The following is a 16,363-nucleotide window of genomic DNA, read 5'->3' as shown; positions in this document are numbered from 1 at the left end:
TGGGCTTTCACTATGGGCCGTCGGTTTCGGCTTCCAATATGGGCTGACGGTTTGGGCTTCCACTATGGGCCGACGATTTGGGCTTTCAATATGGGTTGACCGTTTAGGCTTCCACTATGGGCTTACGATTTGGGCTGCCAATATTGGCTAACGGTTTGGGCTTCCACTGGGCTGACGGATTTTGCTTCTAATGTGGGCTGACGGATTAGGCTTCCACTATGGGCCGACGGTTCGGCCTTCCACTATGGGACCTTTTGGACTTCGACTATTGGCCGATTTGGGCTTCCACTATGGGCCGACCTGAACTTCCACTATGGGCCTATTTGGGCTTCTACCATGGGCCTACTTGGGCTTCCACTATGGGCTGACGGTTTGGGCTTTCAATATGGGCCGTCGGTTTGGGATTCCGATATGGGCTGACGGTTTGGGCTTCCACTATGGGCCGATGGTTTGGGCTTCCAATATGGGCTGACGGTTTGGGCTTCCACTATGGGCCGACAATTTGGGCTTCCAATATGGGCTGACGGTTTGGGCTTCCATTATGGGTCGACGATTTGGGCTTCCACCATGGGTCGACTGTTTGGGCTTCCAATATGGGCCTTTTGGGCTTCCACTATGGGTCGACGGTTTGGGTTTTCCACTATGGGCCCTTTTACCTATTTCGGCTTCTTCTATTGGCCTATTTGGGCCTCCAATATGCACTGACGGTTTGGGCTTCCACTATGGGCCGACGGTTTGGGCTTCCAATATTGGCCGATTTTTACTTCCACTATGGGTCTATTTGGGCAACCCTAAACCCTATATTGTTTTCCACTATGGGCCAATTTTGGCTTCCCTAATGGACCGTTTTGGGCTTCCACTATGGGTTTTTGGGTTTCCATTATGGGCGTACTTGGGCTTCCACTATGGGCCTATTTGGGCTTCTACTATGAGCCTACTTGGGGTTCCATTATGGGGCGATATGGGCTTCCACTATGGGCCACTTTGGGTTTCCACTTTAGGCTCCCATGATGAGCCCATTTGGGCTTAGTAACTTTTGATAGGTCCGGTGTGTTTTTGTATTGGGCTTCATGAGCATCGCGATCCAACAAAAGTAGTAGTCGTTAAAGGTCAAACAAGGCGGCTAAGATAGTGTTCCAACTCCACACAGCGCGAAAGATTGGATGCCATGGCAGTCTCTTCTTTGCGATTCCCGCTTTCCCCATGGTCAACCAAAACTTCATTTCCATGCTTCCGTTTTCCCTACCCTAATTTGGTTTCGTCGACTCCTCGTCTGAGATCTAGACTGCTGTGCTGTTCTTCATCTCCTACTGCTTCCACCCATGTTTTTTCCACTCAGTCTCTTCTAACTTTTTACTATCCATTACAAGATATTTTTGGATTTTATATGGTGTAAGTCGAACCCAAAAAAATTATCCGGAGCTGAATTGGGCTAGATGACCTTTTTGGTTGGATTGAGTTAGGCTAGTAGCATTTTTAAATTCTTAAACTTAAGGTTCTAAATTTAAAAAAGAATTGCAATTCATATGTGCAGGTTTCTATGATGAATTATTATGACCCCTTTTATACCTGAATTTTATTTGGTGACGGAGTAAATAGAGTCAGTAACATACCAATTACCCAATTTTCCATACCCCTTTTATATTCACTTACAACACGTACGAAAGCTGTGGCCTCTCCTCTTTCTCTTCTCTCCTACCTACCAAACCAGAACTACCATACCATGCCTATGTCTCTCTCATTCTTCTGTAGGAGGCTCGACCCACCGACCGTGATCTTTTATCAGCTGAATTAGAGCATTGGTTGCATTCTCCATAGCGATTCCACGCTTCACCACGGTCTGTAGAAAATTCATCTTCTTATCAAGTTACAATTACAATATCATTCATATTTCAACAATGAAGATACATTATAAACACAATGGGGGAGAGAAATTACATGATATGGTTAATCTGATTCTATAAATGATTATAAACAGAGAATTTTAGCACCATTTAGGTGTGATGGTTTTAGCAAATAATCTCATCCGTTTGAATGTTTTTGATAATTACAGTGATTGGACTACTTTGAAGCATAAAAAAAAAGATAGGACATTACCTTCCCGACATAGAGATCGATCTTTCCGGGGGAACCCCCAACGTACCCAAAGTCAGCATCAGCCATCTCCCCAGGACCGTTAACAATGCAACCCATAATTGCAATCTGATGACATTGAGGAAGAAAGGAATTTCAAGAATGAATGTTGTTTTTTTGACATCATTTCAAGAGAGTTACACAGAGCTATGTCCACTTACAGAAACGCCAGGCAGATGTGATGTCTTTTCCCGTATTTCCGCACTTATTTCTTGAAGGTCAAACAATGTTCTGCCACAAGATGGGCATGAAACATACTCCTGCAATGACACTAAATTTAGTAATCGAGAAATAACACTAAATTTCATTTCATGGACGGAAAAATTCTTACAGTCTTTGTATTTCTCATTCTGCAGCCCTGCAGCAAATTGAAGGATGTATTCCTTATGAAATCGAAGTCCTTATCTGGGGCCTCTAATAGGACACCATCTCCGAGGCCGTCCACTAAAAGGGCTCCCGCATTCGAACCAGCACCGATAACCAAGTCATCCCTATAAGTAGTAAGGGAAAAATAAAACTCACTGCTTGAACACTTCAAATAATAATCAAGTTAATCAACAATAACAACTATATCTACCTGTGAGTTCCCTTTGGAAACTGAATGTGATGAATCACCGGAAAACTGAGACCGTTCTCCGATAAGTACTCGAATAACCTGAAATTAACATTTGACAAGATGTTGAACAAGGGAAAGTATAGCATTTGACAAGATGTTAAAGGAATATTGTTATACCTCCTTGCAGCATGCACTCTGCTGACTTTGTCTTCTGAATATGGTAAATCATGAAAAAGCATTGTTGCATCAATCTCTTTCAAGACATCCAGATCATTGTTCGATTCATCACCTCGTACAGATACAACCAAGCGTGTGCCTGAGAGAATTCATTAACATGGGATGTGACAAGGAATTTAACAATATGTAAGTATGTATGTATGTATGTATGTATGTATGTATGTACTGAATTAGAAACAGAGCAAACTAACTGGAATTGGAAGTAGCGCAACATACCGTCTGGTAAAAGTTTGTGAACACCAGAGGACAACTCCTTGAGAGTGACCAGAGCCATGGCATTAGGCAATGGCTTTGTGAGTTGTTCTGACAAAGGAGTTATAATACCCATACTTATGTCTATCAGCCTTTTGAGGGCTAGACGCTGATCATGAGAACAGAAGATATCAAATTTTGATTGGCCCCACAAATAAATAACAACACATCACAAACTGAAAGTAAGTCCTTACAGCATCAGCATCATCTACTGAAGGAAGCTCTCTCAGTAAGATTGAATCCACCGTCGCTAGATCCTAACCATATTGACAAAAACTGTGAGGAAAAAGAACCCAAAAGGTTGAAACAAATGGATTATTTTATACAGAGAAACAAATGAGACCTTAAATGGCATGCCAACAACAAGCTTTGCTGCAAGAGACTTGTACAAAAGTTCTGGCATCTGGAGTTAGGAAAACAAGAAGTTAGATAGTTTCCATTAGTCCACCTTTTGAATCTTGAGATACCCCATGGGAATTGAGGTCAGGAAAGTTTTGACTATTGCACCTTTAATTGATCCAAGGAAACTGACATGAGAACAGAACCGTCACGGTGCAAAGCACCTCTATAATCCACCTCCTCACCCTGTACAACAATCAAGCATTTCTCTTAATCCAAGTCCAGAAAGCAGTACGACAGAGTAGAATGATAAAAAAAAAGAAAAAGGCTGACCTCCTTTTGAATGGGCAACTGGCCAGATCGACGCTGGAAATCAAAATAGTGTCTGTGTTTTTCCTCGTATGGCACCTACAGACAAGGAAGGAATTGTGAGTTTACAATATTCAGATTAAAGTGATTGGGCATAGAAGACTGACCACACAACAACTACAACAAGAAAAAAAAAAAGGGGGGGGGTCCTACCACTCCTTTCTGAAGTTCAGCTGCTCTCATTCCAAGGTTTGCCAGCCTTCTGCAAGGATCTATCTCCTCCTCCGGTGGTTCAGTAAGAGAAACCCTAATAGTGTCACCCAAACCATCCTGCACAACAGAAAACATTTACTAAATGCCGCACAATGATATGGTTTTTACATGTGCTTATTCCTTTGTGTATGTGATCAACCTAACCACCATCATGTGAACGCAATTTGTGGAGAACTGAAAGATAATTGACTACAGATTCTTTACAAGAAACTAGAAATCTAAAAAGAGTTAGTAAAGGTGCATGCATCGAGCATTGTTCTAATGAAATTAGTCTATTTTGCAGTAGGGTTTGAAAATGAAAACCTAGTGATATCTGGATTCAGAGTTCACATACAATTTGTGCATCAGATAACAGGGTGAAAGGCAATCATCAGATATAGAAGGACGATCATAACTCCATTTGGTGACAGAATACCTGAAGAAGGGTCCCAATGCCAATGGCAGACTTCATTCGTCCGTCCTCACCTTCTCCAGCTTCAGTAACTCCAAGGTGTAAAGGATATTCCCAGCCTTGGACATACATTTCAGCTACAAGTAAACGATATGCCTGGACCATAATTACTGGATTGCTTGCTTTCATGGAGAAGACAAAATTATGGAAGTCCAACTTTCGGCAAATTCTTGCAAACTCAAATGCTGATTCAACCTATTAGGACGTGGAATAACTTTTATCAAGGGCATCCCTAAGCTAATATCAAAAAGGAAATCATGAAAAAAGGTTATGTATAAGAAGGAAAAATTGCTCACCATTCCCCTTGGAGAATCACCAAAGTAGCTCATTATCCGATCTGAAAGGCTGCCATGATTTGTTCCAATGCGCATTGCTCTTCCATACTTCTTACACTTTTCAACTAACGGAGTAAAAACCTTTCACAATTAAAATAGGAAAAAAATCACCAACCCCATTACTTGAGATAAAATTGGGTTCATTATCGCAAAATTCATAAATTACTAAACAAAAAGTAAAAATAACATAGAATTTGGTGGTGTCATAGATTATCGTGACCATATGGCTAACTAGTAATACGTGCCTTTTGTATATATTTTTTCCTGATTCCGAGGAATACAATATTTGTAATACGCTTAAGCAACATGTACTAGAAAAACACACACACACACACACAAAAAGGTTTTACCTCCTCAATATGCTCAAGTTCTTTTTGATAATCATCATCTGTGTATTCTAGCTGTTCAAATTGAGCCCGCCTATCAGCTGAATAAAACATCAACTTGACACATGAACAATTTTTCTGAAGAAATTTTGCAGAATGTTAGTATGATAAATAGCATACCAAAATTTCCAGGGTTTACACGAATTTTATCAAAGCACTCGGCAACTCTCAATGCAACAGAAGGAGCAAAATGAATATCGGCAACCAGAGGTATATTATAACTGCAAAATAGAATTTTCAGAGAAATCATAAATTGAGGAAACCAATCTCCAAAAATGTCCAATGTATTACATTAAACCTACTTTTTCTGCACAAGGGTGTTCTTGATCTCAAAACATGCATCTGCTTCTTTCTTCCCTTGAACTGTTATCCGAACAATATCTGCTCCCTTGTCGGCTATTTTCATGACCTACTAACACAAATTGGTCATCTTAAAATCATATAAAAGTACATATTACAACAATATAAACTATGATTATGTCGATGTCTTTCTTAGTTTCTGTAGACTCCATCATCCATATTGTCCATGAGAAGAAATCAAGAAGAATTTGGACAAAGCTACAACAAGAACTTTTATTACATGATTATACAATTCATCATTTAATTATGAGGTTTCAACATGTTCAGCATCGATCATGGTGATACTCATAATCCATTCACTACAACATCTCACAATAAAATAAGTAATCAAAGAATGTTTTTATTGTTAGAGCACTGATGAAGGGATTGCAAAATGAAAACATAGCTGAAATAGAATAAATGCTAAAGGACCTGTTCAACTGTTCCAGCAACATCTTTGGTGTCAGTTGTTGTCATTGTTTGAATCCTTATAGGATGCTCACTACCAAGAGCAACATTCCCAACCATCACTGTCCGTGTGTTCCTCCTGACTGTTTTGTTAACAGATTCACAGTACTTCTGTCGGGGAACTGCAAGGGATGGTGATTATCAAATAAAGCAAAACCAAACTTTAAAGTACATTTTGGACATTCTTAAATAACATTTCATCTTTAGCATTTTCAGAAATTGAAACATGGGTAAAAACAAAACTAATTTGTGAACATCATTTAGTGGAACACGTGTGTCATGCATTACTACGTTCCTTAGATCTCACCATGTTTGAGATGAGGGTTCGTCGAAGTCATCATGATTCAGTGATCAATTCTAATATGCAACAATAGGTTAACAAAAACAAATCTTTATGACTCGTATTTCACCTCATTGCTTTTGTCTTTGGATAGGGTAGCCAATGTCTCTACCAATCCTATCGGCACTCAGTATATCCATGTGAAAAATACATTATTGTTCAGGATGTACATTGAAACTTATTAGAATCGGAGCTCACATGTTTGAACTAATCTATCGTGATTTTCTCCCTATCTGTATGTTAAACATACTCTTATCAATTATCATAAACTTTTGGGGTTAGAGATGATTAAACCCATATGTTCCTTATTAGTTTCAAATTCTCTCACTGCCGTAAAGTGTGCCATTAAACTGTTTAAAATAACACCATTTCTCTCTCAATTCCAGTCGAAGCCAGATGATAAGTCAACAAAATTTATATCCATATTTGATTTTCATCTCCTTTATTTGCCACCAAAAATCAAGTAAAAGATGGATAAGACGAGGGCTAAATACTCCACATGCATGGTTAAAATTTTACCCAAGAGAGAACTTCCTTCCGAGGCAGGCTGAAGCTCCGCAATATCAGAGCCAGGATTTGAATTCCGTATAACCAAAACCTTTCTTCCACGAGACCTAATGCTCTTCAAATCGGAGACTTTTACTGATTCCAACCGCTTGGCAAATCCCAAGTTCACATTTCCGCCTTTCAATCCCGAAAGGTGCGACGGTAACGTTCCGGCAGAAGCCATTTCCGATGACGATCTTCACTACAACAAACCGTAGATTGATCAAAATCCAACTCAGCCCCAAAACATAAATTGAAGACGAGAAAACTCAAGAAACTCCTTCAAGTCATAGAACAACCATCTCAAAAATACTTGGAGACAAAAGCCTCCGACTGAAAACCATAACTACGTTACCATAACGAGCATCGAAACAGAAAGAAATAAAAACAAAACCACTCGTAAACTTCAGAATCCAATGTGCTAGAAAAGGTTATTTTAAAAAATTACAAAATCCAGTGCATGCCACACGCTCAACTTTGTAATTTCAAACACGAATACTCATCACTCGTCAAAGCAAACAAAAATTTCCATAATAAGAATCGGAAAACATAGCAAAAACCACCTCAAATTCATCCTGAAAAAATCAGTGAAGATAACAACTCTTACAAGCACGGTAAAATACGAATTTGAAAGAGAAATCAGTCTCCGACTCGGTTCAAGATGATGGATTATTACTCTTGACTCGTCAAAGTAAACAAAAATTCCACAATAAGAACCGGAAAAACAGCAAAAACACCTCAAATTCATCCTGGATAATTCAAAAACAAGGAAATAAGTGGATAAAACAACACATACAAGCTTGAGATTCTGAATCCGGAAAGAGAAATCAGCCTCCGATTTGAGAGGAAAGTTNCAAACAAGGAAATAAGTGGATAAAACAACACATACAAGCTTGAGATTCCGAATCCGGAAAGAGAAATCAGCCTCCGATTTGAGAGGAAAGTTTGAGAATGATGGAGGACTGAGGCTGAGAAGGCAAAGAACTGGTGGTTGTAGGAGAATTCGCCCGTAAAATTGTGGACGATTTTATGTATTTGAATTATTAATTAATATTTTCGAACATGGAATTTAATTTTTTTTTTAAATTATGAAAATGGAAATAAAAAAAAAGGGTTTAATTGGTATTTTGGTCACCATAACCAAGCAATTTATTATTATTAATTTTTAAAAATTCATAAATATTTATTTCCAATTATTTTTTTGGCGATATTATTATAGAAATATTTTAATTCTTAGCCAATTCAAAAAACAGAAACTTCTAAACGACTATGACTCATCTAATAATGATTTTTTTTTTATTTTATAATTTTTAAAAACACTTAAATTATTAGTAAAAAAAACAAAAATTATTTTTTTTAAGTACTGTTTTTTTTAATAATTAAAAATAGTGTTTATAAATTTTATAATTAAGAGATAAAAATTAAATACTTTTAATTTTTATAAAAAAATAATTAAATAAATAATTTGTATTAGGAAATATTCAAATAAAAGTTAAATGAATTATGAAGATAAACCACAATAATTATAATAAAAATGAATAAATAATAATTCAAGTGGATAAGTGAAATAACGACAAAAACGTTTTCCGCAGAGGGCACGGGGTATATACCGATATGTATGCGTTTCAACTAGATGAAACTACTATATTACCCCTTGCATTTAATGAAAATTACAAAAAATGCCATTGACGAGAGAGACGCTATTGGCGTGTGGCTGAATGTTTGTTTTATTATTATTATTAGTAGTATTAGTCGCTATAATAAAATTTTAAATTTTTAAAAAGTTTAAAAGATATTTAAATTTTTAATTGGATATTAATGTTTTAAAAAAATAATATTAAAAAATTTATTATATACAAAATTTAATTTTGTCCATACATGTAAAGCTATGTTCGAAATCACCGATCTCCACAATGGTATGATATTGTCTACTCGCTCTCATACCAATCGAGACAGTATTCCTCACTTATAAACACATTATCATTCTCTAAATTAGTCAGTGTGGGGCTCATCTCGACTATTTCTATTCAAAATTTTGTATTGGTATTTGAAACTTTCCTATTTAGGTATCTCGTTCAACGTTGAGCCACACATGCTCAAAAAGGAAAAGTCTTTGTGACACGTGACACACCTAAGACCTCTAGCAAGTACACTGTATGTAGAAATACAAATCTCACATATATGTTTCTCTTTATGCATTTCACTTATGAAAAGCTTTCATCCTTTGTACGCACGTACGTCATTTAAAAATAAATATTTCTATTATAACTGTGAAATCCCACATTGGTTGGAAAGAAAAACGTATAAGGGTGTGAAAACTTCTCCTTAGTAGACGCATTTTAAAATTATGAGGCTAACGACGATACATAACATGCCAAACACAGACAGCGACTTAAGCTGTTACAATGACCCATTTACAAAAGATTAAATGTGTCATCCAAATCATCTAAATCACTGTATAGAAAGTCATTCATCGATAAGATAAATATTTTCCAAGATGATCGTATGCAACTCAATCTAAATCTTTAGTGAGTTACGAACTCTTGTGTATGTGAGCATTTGTTTGCACGGGTGAGAGTGTTTGCTTGTAGCTAATTCAATTAAGTCTACAATTTTGGAGATTTACAAAATAGGAAGCTCGAAGCATTGCATCACAAAATAGAATTCGCTCTTTCTCGGGAAAGTAGATGAGTAAGTATATTGTGAGGCACGAGCAATGGAGTCCACCCTCTCACCTGCCTAAAAAAATCGACTTATAATTGAATCATAAATAAAATGTTCATTAGAGGAATAATGGTATTTAAGCTATATAACTACAGGGGTAAAACGAGATTTTGACCGAACCCTAATGATATATATCTCGTGAAAAATTTACCAAGCAATTTATTATTATTAATTTTTAAAAATTCATAAATGTTTATTTCCAATTATTTTTTTGGCGATATTATTATAGAAATATTTTAATTCTTAGCCAATTAAAAAAACAGAAACTTCTTAACAACTATGACTCATCTAGTAATATTTTATTTTTTATTTTATAATTTTTAAAAAACACTTAAATTATTAGTAAAAAACAAATTTTTTTTTAAAGTACTGTTTTAAAAAAAAAATAAAAAATAGTGTCTATAAATTTTATAATTAAGAGATAAAAATGAAATACTTTTAATTTTTATAAAAAAAAAAAAGAAAGAAGAATTAAATAAATAATTTGTATTAGGAAATATTCAAATAAAAGTTAAATGAATTATGAAGATAAACCACAATAATTATAATAAAAATGAATAAATAATAATTCAAGTGGATAAGTGAAATAACGACAAAAACGTTTTCCGCAGAGGGCACGGGGTATATACCGATATGTATGCGTTTTAACTAGATGAAACTACGATATTACCCCTTGAATTTAATGAAAATTACAAAAATGCCATTAACGAGAGAGACGCTTATGGCGTGTGGCTGAATGTTGTTTTATTATTATTATTATTATTAGTATTAGTCGCTATAATAAATTTTTAAATTTTTAAAAAGTTTAAAAGATATTTAAATTTTTAATTGGATATTAATGTTTTTAAAAATAATATTAAAAAATTTATTATAGACAAAATTGTAGAGCTATGTTCGAAATCACGAATCTCCACAATATTGTCCACCAGCTCTCCTGGCTTTGTTTGGGACTTTTTACAAAAAAGAATCTCATACCAATCGAGATAGTATTCCTCACTTATAAACACATTATCATTCTCTAAATTAGTCAGTGTGGGGCTCATCCCGACTATTTCTATTCAAAATTTTGTATTGGTATTTGAAACTTTCTTATTTAGGTATCTCGTTCAACGTTGAGCTACACATGCTCAAAAAAGAAGTCTTTGTGACACGTGACACACCTAAGACCTCTAGCAAGTACACTGTATGTATGTAGAAATACAAATCTCACATATATGTTTCTCTTTATGCATTTCACTTATAAAAGCTTTCATCCTTTGTACGCACGTACGTCATTTAAAAATAAATATTTTAATTCTGACTGTGAAATCCCACATTGGTTGGAAAGAAAAACGTATAAGGGTGTGAAAACTTCTCCTTAGTAGACGCATTTTAAAATTATGAGGCTAACGACGATACATAACATGCCAAACACAGACAGCGACTTAAGCTGTTACAATGACCGAGTTACAAAAGGTTAAATGTGTCATCCAAATCATCTAAATCACTGTATATAAAGTCATTCATCGATAAGATAAATATTTTCCAAGATGATCGTATGCAACTCAATCTAAATCTTTAGTAAGTTACGAACTCTTGTATATGTGAGCATTTGTTTGCACGGGTGAGAGTGTTTGCTTGTAGCTAATTCAATTAAGTCTACAATTTTGGAGATTTACAAAATAGGAAGCTCGAAGCATTGCCTCACAAAATAGAATTCGTTCTTTCTCGGGAAAGTAGATGAGTAATTATAATGTGAGGCACGAGCAATGGAGTCCACCCTCTCACCTGCCTAAAAAAATCGACTTATAATTGAATCATAAGTAAAACGTTCATTAGAGGAATAATGGTATTTAAGCTATATAACTACAGGGGTAAAATGAGCTTTTGACCGAACCCTAATGATATATATCTCGTGAAAAATTTAATCTCATACAAATTTATAAATTCAATAGAAATCGAAACCGACCCGATTAACGTGTGGTTGGAATACGTCTCTTCAATCCAATAAATTATTTTGGCAAGTTCTTTGGAATAATTTTTCCTTCTCTCCTACATGCATGGATGACTTTATGAAGGTAAGTTTTGGTGCTATTCCCCTCCCTACCATGTAATCTCTCATCAAAGGCCAAATCAATTATTTTCCTACTTGGAAAATGCTTATTAATAAATAATAATAATTTATGTGTAATTTATTTAAATTTATATGTAACCGGCTCGATTACATAAAAAATTGAATCAAACTGATCACGAAGCTTATATGATTTTCAAGTGGACGGTAAATTTATCTGGGATAGGTTTTGATTCTCGAGTTTGCATATCTGTTATAAATCATGGGCCTCCACAATGATATTATTGTCCAGTTTAAGTATAAGCTCTCGTGACTTTACTTTTAATTTTCCCAAAATGTCTCGTACTAATAGAGATGTACTCATTACTTATAAACCCACGATCATTCCCTAAATAAGCCAACGTGGGTCTCTTCCCAACAATCTCAACAATACGCTCTGTGAAACTAAAAAAATTTATGAATCTGGATCAATGAGGACGCTCACCAAGTGTTCCAACACTTTTTTTTTCTTTGTAACGAGCAACGTTGGTTGGAACGAGGACGATGAGGAAAGTGAGCGAGAGGAGAGAGAAAGAAAAATATATTTTAAATATATATAATGTCATAATAAGAAAATTTCCCGTTTAATAAATGACAATTGAGAAATTAAATGAAGAGCTACTCGAGCCATCACAGTTGTTTTTCAATTATTAAATATTAAGACTGATATTAACGTGTTGTGGCATGTAATACTATTTACGAATTTAGGTGAATAATATTGTAGACGATTTCAATGAGTCATATGAGATTTACAAAATAAATTTAATTCAGAACGTTAAACTTGATTTTGTGTGAGTTTAGTTTGATATCTGATATTTGATTTTCATTAGACATCTGTTTCCTTCGAGGTTGGAGTATTTGAGTTTGAAATTCAATTGTTTGAGTCTAGAAGAAATCTTTCGATATTCGAAGTAGTTAGGTCTTCAAGGAACGTTTATGTAACAGCTTAAGCCCACCGCTAGTAAATATTGTCCGCTTTGACCCGTTATGTATCTTTGTTTTCCTCTCTAGTCAATGTGGGATCTCACAATCCACCCCCCCTCTTAGGGGCCCAACGTCCTCGCTCGCACACCTCCCGGTGTCTAGCTCTGATATCATTTGTAACGGTTCAAGCTAACCGGTATCAAATATTGTCCGCTTTTATCCGTTACTTACCCATCCGCCTTCAAATATGAAAACCTGATCTTGAGATTCTCTATGNTTATAAATCATGGGCCTCCACAATGATATTATTGTCCAGTTTGAGTATAAGCTCTCGTGGCTTTACTTTTAATTTTTCCAAAATGTCTCGTACTAATAGAGATGTATTCATTACTTATAAACCCACGATCATTCCCTAAATAAGCCAACATGGGTCTCTTCCCAACAATCTCAACAATACTCTCCGTGAAACTAAAAAAATTTATGAATCTGGATCAATGAGGACGCTCATCAAGTGTTCCAACACTTTTTTTTTTCTTTGTAACGAGCAACGTTGGTTGGAACGAGGACGATGAGGAAAGTGAGCGAGAGGAGAGAGAAAGAAAAATATATTTTAAATATATATATAAATAATGTCAGAATAAGAAAATTTCCCGTTTAAGAAATGACAATTGAGAAATTAAATGAAGAGCTACTCGAGCCATCACAGTTGTTTTTCAATTATTAAATATTAAGACTGATATTAACGTGTTGTGGCATGTGATACTATTTACGAATTTAGGTGAATAATATTGTAGACGATTTCAATGAGTCATACGAGATTTACAAAATAAATTTAATTCTGAACCTTAAACTTGATTTTGTGTGAGTTTAATTTGATATCTGATATTTGATTTTCATTAGACATATGTTTCCTTCGAGGTTGGAGTATTTGATCTTGAAATTCAATTGTTTGAGTCTAGAAGAAATTTTTTGATATTCGAAGTAGTTAGGTCTTCAAGGAACGTTTATGTAACAGCTTAAGCCCACCGCTAGTAAATATTGTCCGCTTTGACCCGTTATGTATCTTTGTTTTCCTCTCTAGTCAATGTGGGATCTCACAATCCACCCCCCCTCTTAGGGGCCCAACGTCCTCGCTCGCACACCTCCCGGTGTCTAGCTCTGATATCATTTGTAACGGTTCAAGCTAACCGGTATCAAATATTGTCCGCTTTTATCCGTTACTTACCCATCCGCCTTCAAATATGAAAACCTGATCTTGAGATTCTCTATGGTGAATTCAAAATATGAACCTTGAAGATGGTACGGGTATTGTGGGTTTTGATGCATTTGGGCTCATCTCTTCGGGCTGTTGGCCCAATAATTTAAGAAGAACATTTTGGGCTTATTTGAATTTGGGCCTAAATATTATACGACCCAATTTGACCCAGCTTACACTCACTCGATCGAATAGCCACGATAAAGAGACACGTGACACTTTTTTTTGTCTCCAAATTTAATTTTATAGGTTGGGTTAAATTTGGTAGAAACAAAAAAAAAAAAATTTAACTCAACTGACCAAAAAAAATAGGATTATAACTCAACTCTATTTTACTAGACTTTTAAATTTATAATACGTTTGTAACAGGTTAGTGCTAGATTTTTATAAAGTTTTAATTATTGATGTAACCGGTAGGGTGAATAAATATATATTTTTAAATAATTGAAAAAATAACCTGACCATATAATCAACTTGAAAATAGATGGTTGAATTGAGTTATGAACCGGGTTGCTTGGGTCACCAATTTAACGGACTTCAAATTTGAGATTAGACCCAATCTAATCCAATTTAAGATCAATTTCTGATTGATGGGCCNGGCCAAATCAGTTATTTTCCTACTTGGAAAATGCTTATTAATAAATAATAATAATTTATGTGTAATTTATTTAAATTTATATGTAACCAGCTCGATTACATAAAAAAAATTGAATCAAACTGATCACGAAGCTTATATGATTTTCAAGTGGACGGTAAATTTATCTGGGTTAGGTTTTGATTCTCGAGTTTGCATATCTGTTATAAATCATGGGCCTCCACAATGATATTATTGTCCAGTTTGAGTATAAGCTCTCGTGGCTTTACTTTTAATTTTTCCAAAATGTCTCGTACTAATAGAGATGTATTCATTACTTATAAACCCACGATCATTCCCTAAATAAGCCAACATGGGTCTCTTCCCAACAATCTCAACAATACTCTCCGTGAAACTAAAAAAATTTATGAATCTGGATCAATGAGGACGCTCATCAAGTGTTCCAACACTTTTTTTTTTCTTTGTAACGAGCAACGTTGGTTGGAACGAGGACGATGAGGAAAGTGAGCGAGAGGAGAGAGAAAGAAAAATATATTTTAAATATATATATAAATAATGTCAGAATAAGAAAATTTCCCGTTTAAGAAATGACAATTGAGAAATTAAATGAAGAGCTACTCGAGCCATCACAGTTGTTTTTCAATTATTAAATATTAAGACTGATATTAACGTGTTGTGGCATGTGATACTATTTACGAATTTAGGTGAATAATATTGTAGACGATATCAATGAGTCATACGAGATTTACAAAATAAATTTAATTCTGAACCTTAAACTTGATTTTGTGTGAGTTTAATTTGATATCTGATATTTGATTTTCATTAGACATATGTTTCCTTCGAGGTTGGAGTATTTGATCTTGAAATTCAATTGTTTGAGTCTAGAAGAAATTTTTTGATATTCGAAGTAGTTAGGTCTTCAAGGAACGTTTATGTAACAGCTTAAGCCCACCGCTAGTAAATATTGTCCGCTTAATATTTATTTATTTATTTATTTGACAACCAATTTTGACTTCAATTTCAATAGGATTTTAATTCCAATTTGAATTCCTAAGTAATTTTGGTTGAAAGCACAACTTTTTCTTGAATTGAATTAAATTATCATTGTAATCAAATTTTATCTATTTGATATCAAATTTAGATGGCTTGAAATTCTCAACCAAATAATAATAATAATAATAATAATAATTTTGAGACAAAATTGAGAACATTCTCAGATTTTATTCCAAATTTAGTTTGGATTTGGAAGAGAGGATTTTTATGAAAATTTAATTTGCGATACAAAATTTGATTATGCTAAAACTTTGAATTTGAAAGTTGATTTGATTTTGAGGTAATTCCTTTCAAATGCAATTTATATTTTCAAAATTGAATTTGAATCAAAATCAAATTGTGTTCCTAGGCGGCCATAATGGATGCAAGTGGCCGGTCAATGAGAGGAAGCCAGCCGTTTGTTTGGATGAGTCTCGTCACATCACACAATCGTACTAAGAAAAGAGTAGATTATGACTTCTACAAGCAAAAACGTCTTAATGTCATCGAAAAATATGGTGAATTATCTAACATACCAAGTAGAATATGAATGTGATGTCCCACCTTGGTTGGGGAGGAGAACAAAACACCATTTATAAGTAAGTAGACACGAGGCGATGTGCCAGCCTTCTCACTATTCTCTAAAGGGAGTAGACACGAGACGGTGTGCCAGTAAAGACGCTGGCCCCCAAAGGGGGTGGATTTGAAGAGGGTCCCATATCGATTGGAGAAAGGAACGAGTGCCAACGAGGACACTTGGCCCTGAAGGGGGTGGATTGT

General features: G+C 35.1%; 1 protein-coding gene across 4 annotated transcripts; it reads right to left on the bottom strand.

The window, feature by feature from the left end:
• Nucleotides 1-1,535: 1,535 nt before the first annotated feature.
• LOC111783112 (4-hydroxy-3-methylbut-2-en-1-yl diphosphate synthase (ferredoxin), chloroplastic-like) lies at nucleotides 1,536-7,996 on the bottom strand. 4 transcript variants are annotated; one of them, XM_023664000.1, is made up of 20 exons: nucleotides 7,854-7,996; nucleotides 6,938-7,161; nucleotides 6,043-6,200; nucleotides 5,574-5,680; nucleotides 5,392-5,492; nucleotides 5,236-5,312; nucleotides 4,847-4,966; nucleotides 4,515-4,745; nucleotides 4,040-4,156; nucleotides 3,851-3,925; nucleotides 3,686-3,763; nucleotides 3,522-3,581; nucleotides 3,373-3,435; nucleotides 3,143-3,287; nucleotides 2,867-3,005; nucleotides 2,711-2,788; nucleotides 2,465-2,624; nucleotides 2,295-2,393; nucleotides 2,098-2,202; nucleotides 1,536-1,840 (listed from the first exon to the last, which is right to left on the bottom strand). In XM_023664000.1, exons 2-20 carry the CDS (start codon nucleotides 7,146-7,148, stop codon nucleotides 1,739-1,741), a joined length of 2,226 nt encoding a protein of 741 aa, XP_023519768.1. In that variant the 5' UTR covers nucleotides 7,149-7,161; nucleotides 7,854-7,996; the 3' UTR covers nucleotides 1,536-1,738. The 4 variants fall into 4 exon arrangements, with proteins under 4 accessions (XP_023519768.1, XP_023519767.1, XP_023519765.1 ...); XM_023663999.1 differs by having other exon boundaries at nucleotides 6,938-7,166; nucleotides 7,854-7,991; XM_023663997.1 differs by lacking the exon at nucleotides 7,854-7,996 and adding an exon at nucleotides 7,761-7,822 and having other exon boundaries at nucleotides 6,938-7,166.
• Nucleotides 7,997-16,363: the final 8,367 nt, after the last annotated feature.

Source organism: Cucurbita pepo, chromosome LG20, assembly GCF_002806865.2.
Source record: "Cucurbita pepo subsp. pepo cultivar mu-cu-16 chromosome LG20, ASM280686v2, whole genome shotgun sequence".
NCBI lineage: Eukaryota > Viridiplantae > Streptophyta > Magnoliopsida > Cucurbitales > Cucurbitaceae > Cucurbita > Cucurbita pepo.
The sequence above is the reverse complement of the archived record's forward strand: the minus strand, read 5'-3'. Positions and strand labels throughout refer to the sequence as shown.